This window comes from Scardinius erythrophthalmus (assembly GCF_964197995.2).
Source record: "Scardinius erythrophthalmus genome assembly, chromosome: 1".
Taxonomy (NCBI): Eukaryota; Metazoa; Chordata; class Actinopteri; order Cypriniformes; family Leuciscidae; genus Scardinius; species Scardinius erythrophthalmus.
The window spans coordinates 58,521,124-58,539,101 of NC_138221.1; the positions used below are offsets into that span (position 1 = coordinate 58,521,124).

General features: G+C 37.8%; 2 protein-coding genes across 2 annotated transcripts; one reads left to right on the forward strand and one right to left on the reverse strand.

Moving 5' to 3' along the window:
• Positions 1–663: 663 nt before the first annotated feature.
• tubb4bl (tubulin, beta 4B class IVb-like) lies at positions 664–8,088 on the reverse strand. Its single transcript, XM_081380050.1, has 5 exons — positions 7,947–8,088; positions 5,929–6,265; positions 4,974–5,082; positions 3,040–3,150; positions 664–1,930 (listed from the first exon to the last, which is right to left on the reverse strand). Exons 2-5 carry the CDS (start codon positions 5,983–5,985, stop codon positions 873–875), a joined length of 1,335 nt encoding a protein of 444 aa, XP_081236176.1. The 5' UTR covers positions 5,986–6,265; positions 7,947–8,088; the 3' UTR covers positions 664–872.
• LOC308699315 (nuclear factor 7, brain) lies at positions 7,900–16,137 on the forward strand. The gene is made up of 6 exons (XM_081380038.1): positions 7,900–8,357; positions 10,273–10,368; positions 10,452–10,682; positions 10,765–10,787; positions 11,856–11,974; positions 14,606–16,137. Exons 1-6 carry the CDS (start codon positions 7,959–7,961, stop codon positions 15,133–15,135), a joined length of 1,398 nt encoding a protein of 465 aa, XP_081236164.1. The 5' UTR covers positions 7,900–7,958; the 3' UTR covers positions 15,136–16,137.
• The last annotated feature ends 1,841 nt before the right edge of the window (positions 16,138–17,978 follow it).

Here is a 17,978-nt window from a genome sequence, read left to right on the forward strand (position 1 = left end):
TTTTGGTTCCCCAAATAACCTTTTAAAACAACAATTTTTTTTCTTAGTGTGAAGGAACTTTAATAATCTAAAGAACCTGTTTCCACTATAATTAACTTTTTGTTGAATGGAAAGTTTCCATGAATGCTAAATGTTTTCCTTGAAACCGTTGATGCCAATGAAACACTTTCTTTTTTTTTCTTCACAAAAATGGGGAGTGGCAATATATTTAAAAATATTTACATTAATTATTTAAATTCATTTAAATAATATTTAAATTAATAATAAAAAATATTTAAATGAATAAATGTTAAATTCCAAAGTTTCAATATCTACTAAAATGTTCTTCAGAGTTTATGCTTTTTACTACCAAATAATTAACCAATTTAAGATTTTAGATTTCAATGACTTTTTCAGGTCTACAAATCACTTTTAAAATTCCCTCATATCCAAGTTTTTGTAGACCATGGGAACCATAAAAATGGCAGTTGTTGAGGGAACAAATAAAATAAAAAAACATGATTTCCATCTTGATTTTTAGCTGTTTTAAGCTGATTTTAAAGCTTTTTGTTTTATTTTTAATCGTTTTAAGTCATCCTGGCCCCCTAGTTGAGGACCACTGATGTAAATTAGACATTCATGTAAACCTCTGTGACGTTAGAAAAAAGCCCAACAAAAGCACTTCAGATTCAGAATTTGCCTTTATTCAGATTGACATGGACAATCGTTTCATCGTTATGGAATCTGAAGGCTTCACAGTTAAAATCACTTGCGTTGTTGCATTCACAACACTTAGAAACACAAAACCAAACCACAGGAGAGCATCGGTTTGTGGTGAGAAGGATGAAATGATGTTGATGGAGTAGAGCACTATTGCGGCTGGTGGTTGCGATTTAGGCGACCTCCTCCTCGCCCTCCTCTTCGAACTCGCCCTCTTCGGCGGTGGCGTCCTGGTACTGCTGGTACTCGGACACCAGGTCGTTCATGTTGCTCTCTGCCTCTGTGAACTCCATCTCGTCCATGCCCTCGCCGGTGTACCAGTGCAAGAAAGCTTTGCGGCGGAACATAGCGGTGAACTGCTCGGAAATGCGCTTGAAGAGCTCCTGGATGGCCGTGCTGTTGCCGATGAAAGTGGCTGCCATTTTGAGCCCGCGTGGTGGGATGTCGCAAACGGCGGTCTTGACATTGTTGGGAATCCACTCGACGAAGTAGCTGCTGTTCTTGTTTTGGACGTTCAGCATCTGCTCGTCCACCTCCTTCATGGACATGCGTCCGCGGAAGACGGCGGCCACGGTCAGGTAGCGGCCGTGACGCGGGTCGCAGGCGGCCATCATGTTCTTGGCGTCGAACATCTGCTGCGTGAGCTCGGGAACTGAGAGCGAGCGGTACTGCTGGCTGCCTCGGCTGGTGAGTGGAGCGAAGCCGGGCATGAAGAAGTGGAGACGTGGGAAGGGCACCATGTTGACGGCCAGTTTGCGAAGGTCGGCGTTGAGCTGGCCGGGGAAGCGGAGGCAGGTTGTCACGCCGCTCATGGTGGCGGAGACGAGATGGTTGAGGTCGCCGTAGGTCGGTGTGGTGAGCTTGAGCGTGCGGAAGCAGATGTCATAGAGAGCCTCGTTGTCGATGCAGTAGGTCTCGTCAGTGTTCTCCACCAGCTGGTGGACGGACAGCGTGGCGTTATAGGGCTCCACCACGGTGTCGGACACCTTGGGCGAGGGCACCACGCTGAATGTGTTCATGATGCGGTCGGGATACTCCTCGCGGATCTTGCTGATGAGGAGGGTTCCCATCCCGGAGCCGGTGCCTCCGCCGAGAGAGTGAGTGAGCTGGAAGCCTTGCAGGCAGTCGCAGCTTTCTGCTTCCTTACGAACAACATCCAGTACAGAGTCCACCAGCTCTGCTCCTTCTGTGTAGTGACCTTTGGCCCAGTTGTTTCCAGCACCACTCTGACCTGCACACATTACAAAATGAATTGAGCATTGACGGTTCCTTTAAGGGAAAGTCAGTTTACTCTGCGGCCCTATTTGCAATGCATTCTGGGCAGAACTGCAACAAGTACAACATGTCCCTGGATCAACATCTTTGTTGATCCTGGAACAACATTCCAATCAACCAACCAGGTTTGAGTGACAAATTTACAGTTTATGTCAAGTTTAGGCTTACAACCAGGGTTAGGTGCTTCTACATCAGTTATTCACCATCATTTCCCTCTGATTTAAGGGATAACTTATGGGTAGGGTTAGGTTTAGGGGTAGGGATATGTTGGAATGTTGTTCCAGGATCAACAAAATATCTTGACCCAGGATCGCGCCTAACTCAGAAAAATCAGGACTCCTGGCAGCTATAGCCACGTTTCCACCGAAATTACGAAATTACAATTTGTCCCAGGAACCTTTTTCAAAAATGCGGCATTAACTCAACCAATCAGCATGTTCAGTGCACAAATCCAACCCCCGAAAGTTTCGGAACTTTGAAAAAGTACCTCCGAGGGAGAAATGTTTACCCGGAACTTCATTTAGATCCTGGTTCCTGCGGTGGAAACACACAGAGTACCACCCCAAAGTTCCTGGGGAAAGCTCCTGCGGTGGAAACGCGGCTTATTTTGGGCATCCAAGACCATGTCCTATACTTGAATGGGGGAATCCTGAAATCCCTTAACCTACTGTCCAAACTCGCATTTAAACATTTCAGTAATAAAATCTGTCATGACTCATAAATGTAGTTTCTTATGCTCAAATAAAGTTTAAACAATGTATATCAGGTTGGTGTTCATGTGCAGACCTAAGCTTGCGTCAGGTTTCTAAGGGAACTGGAGGTTCTATGGCTCTCTTTTGGTTCTTTGATTTAGAAGGCGGGGCTTATTCCGCCATATATATTGCATTACAAGTACACTGTCCTGGTACTTTGGGGTGTTCATTCTAACAAGTCAAATCTGAACTCCTAGCATTTAATAGAAGAGGCAAATTCATTTTTCATTCATTCCGTGAGGCTCATACCTACTGAATTCCTACCCTACTTTTGTTATTTCCATCATTGTGCTTGTATTTGATGAACGCTTACCAAACACAAAGTTGTCAGGTCTAAATATCTGTCCAAAGGGTCCAGAACGAACTGAATCCATCGTGCCAGGCTCCAGGTCCACCAAGATAGCACGGGGAACATACTTCCCACCTAAACAGAGAGACAGATACAGTGGGTCAGACTGACCAGACAGGCAAAATTTCTGTACATACAACGAGGTTTAAACACAGTGCTTACATTTTGCATTACAAAAAACAAAATTTTATTCAAATCAGCATAACGATTTAAGTGAAAATTCAACTGAAATCTTGAATGAATTTCAACTGGTCTTTCTGTCTTGCTGTACTGATTGCAGCACTCAAACTATCCCTATCTGTAGTAGGTATTTAGTCGCCACAAAAGGTGTGGTTTTATAGAGCTGGTAAGTCCCGCCCCTTCCGTAAAACCCCGCTGGACCTCAAAGTTGAAAAATCGTCAATGCAAGTGAATGGGAGAAAATAATTATTTTCTGGTCCCGTTTGAATTTTGCCATGAATGTGAACATATGTTGTCTGTGAAATTTTCATATAACTTTTCGTGTAAAGAATGCTACAATTTAGCAGGTAGAAGTTTGATACGGTTAGACTTTGTGTGAGAGCACTTTGTGGACTACAACTCTCGACGCGTTTGAAACGTCACCACCACTAGCACACGGACTAGCTCACGGATCCCGCTAAACATGGCTGTGTCTTTGGTGCACTTCATCGCCTTCTTTCAGGGAGAGGACAAAATCGTTGAGGTTGGCGAAAACCACGGGTAAGTCAACTTTATGGGGTGACGTCACATAGGCGACATGTAGTCTTTCTCGTTATGTCTTTTCCACAACTGCTAGCCGAAGAATCATACCATATACTGTCAAACTCGTAACATGAAAAGTTATATAAAAAATTCACAGACAACATATGTTCAATTCATGGCACAATTCAAACGGGATCAGAAAATAATTATTTTCTCCCATTCACTTGCATTGACGGTTTTTCAACTTTGAGGTCCAGCGGGGTTTTACGGAAGGGGCGGGACTTACCAGCTCTATAGTTTTATAACTAAAATCGTTCCCAGTTCTTGTGGTGCAAACACGGCAAAAAGCGGTTTCTTAGTTATGGTTAACGACAACAATAGTTATTGGAACTATGGAAAAGCCCCTCATGTTACACAACGTGATTTAAGAACAATCTGAAGCACATCAGCTTGGTTTTTGTCATTCTTTAGTGCAAATGAGTTAAAAATAGAGATTTTTTTTTAGATTTTTAAATTTGCTCTTATTTATTTAATTTAAGAATTTAAATCTTAAAAATCTAAAAACTATTATTTTAATATAATTATATTGGTAACACTATTTTAAGGTTTCCTTGTTACAGTGTAATTATACATTTAACTACTGAGTAATTTTAATTAACAACATGTAGCCTACTTACAGGATTAGGGTTTGGTTTAGGGTTAGCTGCATGTAATTATGCATAATTTACTGATATTACTAAGGTAAAATGTAATGCGTAAAACACTGTACAGTAAATATTTTGAATTAGCTTGTGTTTTATATTCAGTTTTAAATGTATATTATGCAATTTAATGCAATTTTATTACTTCAACATTTGCCAAGCTATGCAATATTTCTTTTAATTTTATTTAGTCTAGGTTTTTTATCAGATATATATATATATATATATATATATATATATATATATATATATATATATATATATATATATATATATATATATATATATATATATATATATAATTTATTTTACTTGAGCGTTTCATTTGACAATTTGGTTTTAATAGTTATTTACAAAGCTAAGTTTACATCCCAGATTTCCAATGCTGTCTCAGGCTTTTGGATCCCACTAAATATAATATTTATTTAAATATTTAATAAAAATGCAGACTGTAACCTATAAGATAGTAACCTTATATATATATATATAAAATACCTGAGGCCTCATTGTAGTAAACACTGATCCTGTCAAGCTGCAGGTCACTGTCTCCATGATATGTTCCAGTAGGATCAATGCCGTGCTCATCGCTGATAACCTCCCAGAACTGAGAGAGAGAGAGAGAGAGAGAGAGAGAGAGAGAGAGAGAGAGAGAGAGAGAGAGAGAGAGAGAGAGAGAGAGAGAGAGAGAGAGAGAGAGAGAGAGAGAGAGAGAGAACAGGGCGGAGGCCAGAGAGGGAGAGGCAGAGGGAGACAGAGAAACCGAATAAAGAATCATATTTATCTGGTTAGAAATTTAAAAACCAAGAATGCAATTAGCAGCAAATATGTAGAGTTACAATTTTATGTAGGATAAAAAAACGTAATGATTAACGCTGACGAGCAAATTAATTGCATCCCACAATGTATCTCCAATTTATGTTTGGAACGTTTGGAATCTTGAGGATTACGTCAATTTCAGGGTTCCAAAAAAGAATCCGAGGAATATCATAACAATGAATGTGCTGTTATTTTCATTCAGCAATGTGGGTCTCGAATGCATATGTCACTATATTATATGAATATGTAATCTATTTGCAAAATATTAAATACCAAAGTAGAATATTTTATTCCCATATGCTAATAAAGCGTTAAGTAGGTCATGATCGTCGATAGGAGGAACCAATCCAACAATTCAATCTCATTGCCATCAATTAGGCTACCCTGAAGGTCTAACTGTAATAAATGTGCCATGATGGCACGATTATCGCTATTATTAAAAGGGGAAACAGAAGGAATGTTTGATTCCCCATCGTACAATGATTGACAGTTCAGATTGGGCAAATGCGTCTTTAAATCCTGCATGCAGCTGATGAGAGCTTCTTTAAAGGCGGGTTTGTCGCCTCGCGTGCATTTTTCCAATCTGAGCCGTCCGTTCTCAAACAAAGAAATGTAGGCTATTTGTGCATTTTACCTTGGCTCCGATCTGGTTGCCGCACTGGCCGGCTTGCAGGTGCACAATCTCGCGCATGATGCAGCAGGAGGGACACTGGCGGGGACGCGGGAATCGAACCGATGGCTGTCTGTCTTCTGCACACTCACGGATTGAGCTGCTTTTTTCTGCTCGTCTCTCTAATAACGCCCGCCTCTGAGCTCCGTTACTGGGCTGAACGTGTGGTGCAAGATAACGTCATCGCTGTGGCAACCGAGGAGAGAAGGCTCCAGAAGCTTGGATGGAAGAAGCTCGTGGAGACACCGGGTATGATGCTGAGAGGATAGGCGACCATACGGACCACTATTAAAGGATACGTCTGAAAAATATAGGAAAAGAGAAATCGAGAATGGCATCTTAAGTTACAGTGAACCTGTGAATTTACTTTAAAATACACATTAAATTGGTCTGGAATGTTACGTTTACCTGAATATTATAAGTGAAAACATTTGAGAAATATTAATATCAGAACCTGAAGTTTCTGAAATAACAAAGCAGGTGAAGTAAATGCATTTGATCGGGTTGCAATGGCAATCCCAACAAAATGTTAATGAAGGATTTTATTTTATTTTATTTATTTATTTATTTATTTATTTTTTGGTGAAATGCTAAAAGTGCTCGCCCAAACTTTATATATTACAATATGAGAGATACGAGTACATTAAACTGTAGTTAGTAAGAAGACACTCACGTAACAAGGTGCCTAACCCTCCTTATTATAGCCTACTGATAGTGAACTTGTGAACTCAAGCTCTAATCAACAAAAACTCCCAGGAATTATATATAGTTGACACTTGAGGCATCTCAATACACTCAATTGTAATTTTTGATAAATCCAGGGTAGAAATTTTTACCACAAAAAAACAAAACAAAACAAAAAAGTGTATATATATATATATATATTTAAAGATAATTTATTTAAATTATACCAGTTAGCATATGTGATTAGACCATAATTTATATTCTTAATCAATAAATTAAAATCTGAGTGAGAGAGTACTAAGTTTGTTTTATCTGCAAACATTATTGGAGTAGAAACATTTGACAAATCATGTACTGTATATATAAGGGTCCAAGAATGGACCCCTGAGGAACCCGATTAAGCTTGCTTTGCATGAATAGCAACACTTAAAACAAACAAACAAACAAACAAACAAACAAACAAACTGTCTTCTATTACTTTTCCACTTAGTCTTAACTTAATTATAAAAATCTAATAATCTGTAGGCTACTATTCACATATCCCTTGCTTACTCAGAAAAACCAAGTTAAGATTAATTGATTGGTTTGAGTGCCATTTTGTCCAGCAAATAATTTTTAAAATTATACAATTACATTTGAATAATTAGAATGGTTGTTCTGCATTACAGAGATTGTTTTGCATTAATGAGATTTGCATGTGTGTCACAATGCATAAATATAAACCTATATTAATATACACAATAATCCTAAAAATAAAAGTTCTTTATTGGCATCAATGGTTCCATGAAGAGCCTTTAACATCATCGGAACCTTTCCACAAAAGGTTCTTTATTATGGAAAAAAAGTTGTATTGTCAGTATAGTGGAAGGCTTGGATTTTTTAAAAGTCCTTTACACTAATAGTTCTTTTCACTGAAAGTTTTTTGGGGGGTGTACCATTCTTCTATGGCATCGCTGTAAAAGCCCCCTTTTGGAACCTTATTGTGTATATATTAATAATGGATTTATTGCGATGTATGGGAAGCAGAACTTAAATAGTGAAACCACATTTGAATTAGACTGGAACGGGCTATAGGAAGTGGATCAACTACCATCCACTCTCTCTACATTATTCAACAATCACTTCTAGTTTTACTAGTTCAGAGTGCTCAGACCCCTCCCTCTCTACTGTTGCATGTCAAGACAGACGCATTATCAGCGCTGTGCTCCATGAAACCAGAACACCTGTAAAGCTTTAGCTAAGAGATGTCTAACGCAGACAACAAGCCCTCCTCTTAAAACCCGGAAAAAAAGCGGTACCTGCTACAGGACATGTCTGCAAACCTTCCCGAAGAGGACCTCTCCTGTCCCGTGTGCTGTGACATCTTCCAGGATCCGGTGCTTTTGCCATGTAGCCACAGTTTCTGCAGGAGCTGTCTGGAGCACTTCTGGGAGAGCGCAGTCTTTCGCAGCTGCCCCGTCTGCAGGAGAAAAGCATCCAAGAAAAGCCCACTTTCAAACCGGGCCCTCAAAAACCTGTGTGAAGCTTTTCAGCTGGGGAAAGGCCAGGGCAGTGCGCCTGGATCAAACACCCTGTGCTGGAGACATGGGGAAAAGCTCAAACTCTTCTGTCTGGTGGATCAGGAGCCCATCTGCGTGGTGTGCCAAGCCTCAAAAATGCACAAAGGTCACGACTGCTCTCCCACGGAAGAGGCGGCTCTGGACTGCAAGGTAGAGTTTGACAGAGCCACATTGTTTCGACACACTGTGTAACATTGTGTTGCTGTTCTCAAGATTTACAGCGGCAGGGCATAAGAATGCTGTTTATCAAGTTTGCTTTGACATTATCTCAGTGTTCGGCCAAAAAGATCATGGCAGGCTTTCAAACAACACCTTCTTCATTCCCCTTGTTCGAGCTCCCATTGTGGCATATGCGTCCTATTGTATTCTGGGAAAATGTGATCAACTCCATCCAAAATGTGACATAAATCTTTCAAAGTGTATACTTGCACCTTTGGATCAGGGTAGTGCTGGAAAGAGAAGTTTGTATTGAAAAAGTGCTTCAGTTGTATATATAGTTTTTTCTGCACTGGTTGTTCTCATAGTGGGTTGTAGGTCTGTTCTGAAAAAAGACACAATGCTGAATGCAAATGCAACAAACCATGTAGGCCTAGTTTCACAGACAGGGCTTAGATTAAGTCAGAATTAGGCCTTTTTTGACATTTATGTCTTTATATATTTTGACATTTAAAAATTATGACTTAAACATTACTGGTGTGCATCTTGAGACAGAGCAATGGCACTGACATATTGAAATATTCCAGTGCAATTCACTTTCAGTTAACTGTTAAAGTCGCCATGAAATCAAATTTTACCATTCATATTTTTATATGTAATATTGTAGTGTTTATTACAAATGATTTATCTGTGCACTTCATTCATTTTTAAAAATTCATGTGCCCTTATATTCAATCAAATATGTTATCCTTCCCTCCCCCCTCGAAACGACTTCATCTCTCTTTCTGTCATGTGCTATGGCGCGAGGGCGTGGCAACTCCTCTCAAAACCGTAGTCTGCTATGAGCGAGAGATGGAGAGGAGGAGCGCTAAAGTAAAACCCTGCCTTCTGTTCAATATTCCATTTCACTTGGAAATTCGTCACAACACTGGAGAAAAGTCTTTGTAACTTCCGGTTCATGGCGACTTTAACTTTTAGCTCCAACTTGCATTTCAACCTGGGACTAGAGTTCACCCAAAAATGAAAATTATCCCATTATTTACTCACTCTCAAGCCATAGGTGTATATGACTTTCTTCTTTCAGCCAAACACAATCAGAGTTATATATATATATATAAAAAGTCTCTTCCAAGCTTTATAATGTAAGTGAATAGATCCTGAGATTTTGACCTAAAAAGTGCATCCATCAGAAAAGTAATCTATAAAGTTAATAAAGGCCTTCTGAAGCGAAGTGATGCATTTGTGTAAGAAAAATATCCATATTTATAACTTTATTAGCTATAATCACTAGCTTCCGGTAACAGCCGTATACTAGTCTAGTTCCGGCGGAAGAGTGATCTCTGACCCGACGCATGTTAATATAACTCTGAATGTGTTTGGCTGAAAGAAGAACGTTTTGAGGGTGAGTAAATTATGGGATAATTTTCATTTTGGCGTGAACTAACCCTTTAAGCCTTGTCTGTGAAACTGGGCAATAATAAGGCATTGTTAGGACAGCGAAATAAATAAACAAACTTTTAATTTTGATGCCCAAAGCAAAATCTCGTTCCTGAAGCACTGTTTTGCGCCCATTACGGTAACACTTTACTTGAAGGGGTGTGCATAAGATTGACATGACACCTTCATAATCATGACATGACACGTCATGAATATGAAGGAGGTTTTATGCATGTTTATGAAAATTGTCATTAAGTGTCATTAGCTCAATTATGACATTTTTTTGTGCAAATATGACATTGTTTGAGATGTCTTTGTTGTGACAACTTGACATAAACCAATACATCATAACCTGTCATAAACATTACAGTGGTGTAATGGTGGTGTACACCCCTTCAAGTAAAGTGTTACCCACACGGCATTGAGAAATATATCCTAAGTTTTACTTTAAAGAATGATATTTCATTTGCAGGATGAAATGTGTGCTGCCATGAAGATTCTGCAACATAAGCTGCAATTATTCAATAAAGCAAGACAATCTTCAGCCTTTACTCTGGAGCACATCAAGGTAAATATTTTATTTGATCAGATAAGTGACTTTTGTCAGAAGGTCAGTCAGTAGATTTCTTCAATGTCAGTTATTTGTCTCAGAATCAGGCTCAGCGGGTTGAGAGACAGATGAAGGATGAGTTTCTCAAGCTTCATCAGTTTCTGTATGAGGAGGAAGAGCGCAGGTTATCAGGACTGAAGGAGGAGGAAGAGCGGCGGGTCACGGCCGTGAAGAACAGAGACAAAGAAAATGGACGGAGGATATCATCTCTTACAGACATGATCAGGAAAATGGAGCAAACCATGAACGCTGAAGATTTAACATTGCTGCAGGTGAGAATTTTAAAATATATTTGAATAACATGTTCTTATTCTTTCGTTCCTTCATTCATTCATTCATCTTTCTCTTTTACAGAACTTCAAAGCTACAATAGAGGGGTAAGAATAAATTTCTTTTCGTTACTTGGGAACACTTTACAATAAGGTTCATTTGTTAACATTAGTTAATTACCTTAGTTGACATGAACTAAGAATGAACAATACTTCTACAACATTTATTAAGCTAGTTCAGATTCATTTCAACATTTACTAATACATTATTAAAATCAAATGTTGTATTTTTTAGCATTAGTTAATGCACTGTGAACTAATATGAACAAACAATGAACAGCTGGATTTTTTATTAACTAACATTAACAATGATTAATAAATACTGTAACAAATGTATTGCTCTTTGTTAGTTCATGTTAGTTAATACGTCAACTAATGAACCTTATTGTAAAGTGTTACCTGTTACTTTTTTCCTTTGCTTTCTCCTTTTTTGTTTTTGCTATTGCTTCTAATTCAGTGGTTCTGTGAAAATTAAGAGTCACAACCTAAAAATGATTGCATTCGCAAGGGGGAACTATATACAGTACAAAAATATGTTCTCTGTGTCATTCTTTTATGTCTGTGTCCTAGAAGACTGTATACAAAAAAAAAATGCTGTTTGGATTTAAATAGGAAAATGCTTAAGAGTCTATGATTTGATCATTATTGCAGTGATTATTATGTTTCTAGCATGTTTTATGTTTGGCAACATTTCTTCTAACACTAACTGATGGAGTGTGTAGCTTTTCATTTCTTAAAGACAATATAGGAAGACACATCATGACCTTATTCCAGGATTACAATGTCCAGATTCATCAGGCTCAAACTGTGAAAGAATGGTTGTGAGGAGCATGAAGAATCATTTTCACACATGAATTGGCACCTCTGAGTCCAGACCTTAAAATTCATTGAAAGTCTTTGGGATGTGCTGGAGGAGACTTTACAGAGTGCTGGACTCTTGCATTGACAATACAAGATCTTGACCAAAAATGTAGACGCCTCTTGATGGAAATAAATTTTGTGATGTTATTTCCATCAAGAGGTGCCTCCATTTTTGGTCAAGATCTTGTATGTGTTACAATTGGTTGCAGAAATATACATATATTATTTTATTATTATTTTTATTATTATTTGCAGAACATGGAGCACATTGCAGGATCCAGAATGCATGTCTGGATCTTTGTTGGATGAATCTAAGTATCTTGGGAATCTAAAGTACAAGGTCTGGGAGAGCATGCTGGCAGTTGCACCTTACAGTAAGTACCTCTTTAAAGTAAAGGACACATGTTGGCTTATTTTGATACGGTGACGCATTGCTGCCACATACATATTATTTTTTCCCCTCAATTATGTCGTAATAACGAGATCTTATGTCGTTTTAACAACATCTTTTCTCGTAATAACGAGATCTTATGTCGTTTTAACGACATCTTTTCTCGTCATAACGAGATCTTACTGTATGACGTTTTAATAACATATTTTTCTCGTAATAACGAGATCTTACTGTATGTCGTTTTAATAACATATTTTTCTCGTAATAACGAGATCTTATGTCGTTTTAATAACATCTTTTTCTCGTAATAACGAGATCTTATGTCGTTAAAACGGCATCTTTTTCTCGTAATAACGAGATGCTATGTTGTTAAAACGACATCTTTTTTGCCCTTATACGGTACCATCTGATTATGTAATCCTGTCCATATGAAAGGCGCATCTAGGCTACATTACAGCGGAGATGTATGGAGATATATGCAGGCAGCCTACACTGATTTAGAAAAGACTAGTTCATTCATAAACAATTAAAATGCTTCGTTATTTTTTTCAGATACATTTATTATATCATCATTAGCCTACTTTTGCCGGTGCTTTGCGGCAAGTTTTATGCATGCGCTTGAGCGCGGAATATAGCCTATGCACCTAGGATTGAATATAAATGTGCGATTAGTCCTAATTGCTTAGAAAAATCCTTTAGTCTATGGCAACTCTAATCAATAGCCTACATTTAATATTTGCCATTATTTCAATAGTAATTAGTATCCAGCTCTTTACATTAAATTAGTTGAGTAAGCATAATGAACTAATAAAATAATAAAATAAAGTTTAAATTAAGATACTTACCATATATTTTTATATAGTATTGCTTATTCCACCACACAAAGGACTGTTTATAAGGTGGCAATCTGTTATACATGTGAAGATTGTAGGCTTTATCTTGAAGATTTTTGTATTGTATTGTATCTTCTGTTATAAAGACGAAGATTGACATTTCGTTAATTAAACAAAATAAGAACACAATGTTCTAAAAAATAAACAAGGCTATGTTGTTAGATGTGTTTTGACTACTTTTTGTTTAATTATATCTCTAGGTAATGAAGATATAGCCTATTAACAAAAATAAATCTTATATATATAATATATTATATATATATAAAAAAAAAAAAAAAAAAAGGGCCTCATTGATTAATTTTGCCTGATTGGGGGCTGCTACTATTTGCTTAAGCTTGTGATAAAGGCGTGATCGCTATCAATTGTATGTGGATATAAAGGCATATTTTGTACATGACACATGTCCTTATAAGGGCAAAAATTTTTCGTTAATTGTCACATAGCATCTCGTTATCACGAGAAAAAGATGTAGTTTTAACGACATAAGATCTCGTTATTACGAGAAAAAGATGTTGTTAAAACGACAAAAGATCGCGTTATTATGAGAAAAGATGTTAAAACGATATAAGATCTTGTTATTATGAGAAAAGATGTCGTTAAAACGACATAAGATCTCGTTATTATGAGAAAAGATGTCGTTAAAACGACATAAGATCTCGTTATTACGAGAAAAGATGTCGTTAAAACAACATAAGATCTCGTTATTACGAAATAATTGAAATGCGTCACCGTATTTTGAAACCCTATGTTGGGTTAATGTAGTCAATTTATTTTGCTGCATAGTTAAAATATTTAAAGCTGGGTTAATAATGGATGATAGGACCACATATTTCATATTGGGATTTTGTGATGTCATATTAGCTATAATTCAATCAAACTACAATAAAATTATTCAAAGAAAGAATGGTTTGAATCATATCAAACAATATTGAAACAAAACAAACTTGGACTCAAAACTTTAATTCAAAGTATTAAATCCCAAACTAGTAAAGGTGCATGGTGCAAAAAATTTATAGTTTTCCAAAGTTGTCACCTTTTTTTTTTATTTCTGTTTTAAAGCCAAAATATGGCATTTAGCCTATATGATTTGAACAGAATCAAATGCAGAGATGATGTGTGTTCTCGCTTTGGTTCAAAATTGAAAAGTATATAATGACAAAAAAGGAATGAAAAAAAAAGCCAAGTGTTGAGCATTTCATGTATTAGAAGGGTAAATTATTCTGCAGAATAAAATCCAGTCAAGTTTCACAAAGCCAATTTTAACAAATCCAAACACTAGGTACTGTATGTCTTTCGGCTGCTCCAGTTTCCCCCACAGTCCAAAGACATGCAAGTCAGATGGATATGCCAAACTGTCGTAAAAGTGTGTGTAAGTGTAAATGCATTTGTGTCTGGGTTGTGTCAAGAAGGACATCCGGCATAAAACCTTTGCCAAATCAAATGTTACTGTCAAGCGTACAGTGAAAATTTGGCTTATTTAACATCAATTCTCACATAACAACTGAATACTTAGAGTCAGAAACACGAATGATTGGGTTTTCATGTTACAACCAGGCAATAACCTAATTTTTAAATAAAGTCTTGTAAACGCACTTTACTTGCATTGCTAGGACAATTGGTTAATTAAATCAAGCTGATTTTTGTGATTTATCAGCATTATCAGTGAGTGTATATGTAAACATGCTCATTGTATGTTTTCAACATCTGTCTTCTTTTGTCAGGCCCAATAATTCTGGACCCAAACACAGCCCACCCTTGCTTGATGCTCTCTGACGACCTCACCAGTCTCCAGTATAGCACCCCAAACCAAGGGCTCCCCAGTAACCCTGAGCGTTTCCACATCAGCGCAGAGGTGCTGGGCTGCACTGCCTTTAACTCAGCAAGCCACAGCTGGGAGGTCGAGGTTGGTGACAACGAGGACTGGATCCTGGGCTTGGCCAGCGAGCGTGTGAAGAGAAATCAGGAAGTACCTGCGAGACCAGAGAATGGCTTCTGGACCATCTGCCTTCGTGATGGGCAATACAGGGCTATGGCATCACCCCCAACATCTCTAAAAGTGGAGGACAAACTGCAGAGGGTCTTGGTTCAGCTGAACTGGGACAGAGGGGAGGTGATTTTTTCAAAGCCTTCATGTCAGGAAATTATATACACTTTCAAACAGGTCTTTACAGAAAAGTTATTGCCATACTTTTACACGCAGAGCAAGCATCCTTTGCGAATTCTATCCAAGCCTGTGTTGGTGTCTTCATGAAAGTATCATTTAAATAGAGAAATGATAATTTTGAAAATATATGCTGTGAAAATACACATTTGTACACGTTTGACAGATGCTTAAAGCGATTTACGTTTTATAAGTTCATCCATCTCCTGGAAATCAACCCCTGATCTTGCCATGTTCTGCTGTTTGAGCTAAAGCAGACAGTAGGGTAACATAACCTCTTAGTAGTACACTACACTTATATTAAATAGATGCACACTGCATGGTATTGGTATTGTACTAAGTAGCCCAAAGACTTCTTAACATCAACGTCGTGTAAACATGCCCTTAAAGGACAAGTGCGGTATTTTACACTTAAAGCCCTGTTTTCAGATCGTTTCTGATGAAATAGAACGGTTAAGATTGAAATTTGGACACATGCTGCTGGCCCGAGAATTTTCGGTTTCTTTCGCTTTCCCCCCCACCTCCACAATGGCTGCATAGGTGCACTGGAACAATCCTTCCTAAAACGCATTAAACTTTCGTTTACAAAGACGTGAAACTCACCGAGTGGTCAGGGGTGTTCACTGATATGCTCACACAAAAATCGCTGCAAAAGATGCTTTCCAACAGGTTTTATCGTAGTTTTTGTCCAACTCCATTGACTTGTATTGGATGTGCTGTGAGGTACGGTATTACTCCGCCGCCGTCTATTATTCAAGCTCTCAACGGAAGAATGTACGGGTGTGAGGCGTTTGGAAAAATAGGTCCACAGTTTTACAACGAATGGTAAAACACCTGTTGGAAAGCATCTTTTGCAGCGATTTTTGTGTGAGCATATCAGTGGACACCCCTGACCACTCGGTGAGTTTCACGTCTTTGTAAACGAAAGTTTAATGCGTTTTAGGAAGGATTGTTCCAGTGCAGCCATTGTGGAGGTGGGGGGGTGCTACCACAGAAACCGAAAATTCTCGGGACAGCAGCATGTGTCCAAATTTCATTCTTAACCATTCTATTTCATCAGAAACGATCTGAAAACAGGGCTTTAAGTGTAAAATACCGAACTTGTCCTTTAATGTGCCTGTGACCTTGTCTTCCAATTTTGATTTCTACACATTAATTTGCAAGCTTATCTTTATTGCTATTAAAAAACATTCAAACAAATGCACATTGTTTTCTGAATCTGTCAGTGATTATATCTCAGTGATTGAGAAGGCACGTGTCCTCTCAGATTTTTGATCCAAATGGATTTTAAATGCAACTTCCAACGTAATGACGAACGCAGTTGACCAGCCCTGTTTGTAAGTCGACTTGCGTACGGCCGTCTGCCGGAAGCTAGTTATTTTAATCGATAAACTTTTAAATATGGAAATTTTCCTACAAGAACACAACACTTTGGGACACTTTTATGATGAATAGATGCACTTGTATGGACTTGTACTGCCATTATAAAGCTTGGAAAAGCCAGGACATTTTTTCATATAACTCTGATTGTATTCGTCATATACACCTAGGATGGCTTCAGGTTGAGTAAATCATGGGCTTATTTTCATTTTTGGGTGAACTATCCCTTTAAGTTCAACACTTATTGTAGATGCAAAATTAATAGTGTTCCAAAACTGTCACTTTTTCTCTGTTTTGAAGGCTAAATATTTGATTTAGCCAGCATTATTTGAGCAGAAAGAAAGTTTTTTTTTGTATAGGCCTACTGGTTGTTGGGCAAATCCATCCAAAATTTGACAGAATATATAGAATATATTCATTTAAATGTCAACCATTTTGTGAAACGTGCTAGGGAATCTATGTTAAGAGCTGCAGACAAACGTCTCTGATTCACAAAATGCTCTTCCAAATGCAGAGATTGTTTGTTCGCGCTTCAGTTCATAATTTTAAATAGTAAATAGCCCTAATGATTTTTAATTTTTTTTGTTACTTTTTATTTGTGGCAGGGTTTTCCCCCCCAAGAAACACAAATGGTGTTATCAAAAAGTAAATTTTTGCTGCTGCAGGATGATCACTGCAGTTGAGTTCAGTTGAAATTTTGCTTGGTTTATTATAAGAATGTATACTGTATCAGGATTTGAACACAGACCCATGCATGCATACTATAAAGTACACCACTTGACTATCATGACTCACAGCCTCAGGAAAATGTGCCAGAACTGTAACTGGTGTCCCCTAAAAAAACCGAGGTGCATGACATCCCTGCATGTAAGATCTTATCACCCTTATTGGGTGCATGTATTGCAGTTATGAATGTTATCCAGATCTTAACTCACCTGTAACCTAGCTTTCCTGGCAGAGGACTTGGATACTCTGGTGGAGGACTGGGCCCAATAAGCTTTGTTTGACTGCAGTGAAAGCTCTTGAAACAACACAAACCTGAGACTCAGAAAAGATAAAGCCACTGGATGCACTGATGATGAGTCAAAACAACAAAACCTCATGGGATCACATGTTAACGTACATTCATCGATTTAAGGAAATGGTCAAGAATGACAAATAACAAAATGTTTGAACAAATTTATTTCTGGGGTCCATTAAAAACAGATTGAAAACAAACATCTTTCCTAAGTTTTGCTTTGTTACACATGGGGGCGCCACAACTCTTTAAATGAACCTTTGAATGTTTTCTTTAGAAGTCATAAAATATAATAATGCTTGGAAAGTTACAAACATTGTATATTTGCATAATGAATGATTTGATATTCAGAATTCAGTGTTACAATTCAAAGACATAACAGAGATAGAGTCTAAAACCTCCAGAACAATAATCATTTTTGCTACAAAGATCCAAGTTCAATTTATAATAGACTATATGATTATATAGAAGGAATATTGCAGACTGAAGAGCTATGAAAATGCAGAACTATTAAGCTACAGTATATGTTAAATAT

Coding starts and splice junctions, on each gene's coding strand:
- LOC308699315 (XM_081380038.1), top strand. CDS start 7,959: ATGTCTGCAAACCTTCCCGAAGAGGACCTCTCCTGTCCCGTGTGCTGT. Junction 10,788..11,855: donor TTCAAAGCTACAATAGAGGG/GTAAGAATAAAT, acceptor TATTATTTGCAG/AACATGGAGCACATTGCAGG. Junction 11,975..14,605: donor GCTGGCAGTTGCACCTTACA/GTAAGTACCTCT, acceptor TTCTTTTGTCAG/GCCCAATAATTCTGGACCCA.
- tubb4bl (XM_081380050.1), bottom strand. CDS start 5,985: ATGCGCGAGATTGTGCACCTGCAAGCCGGCCAGTGCGGCAACCAGATC. Junction 5,083..5,928: donor GCAACCAGATCGGAGCCAAG/GTAAAATGCACA, acceptor TCTCTCTCTCAG/TTCTGGGAGGTTATCAGCGA. Junction 3,151..4,973: donor TTACTACAATGAGGCCTCAG/GTATTTTATATA, acceptor CTCTCTGTTTAG/GTGGGAAGTATGTTCCCCGT.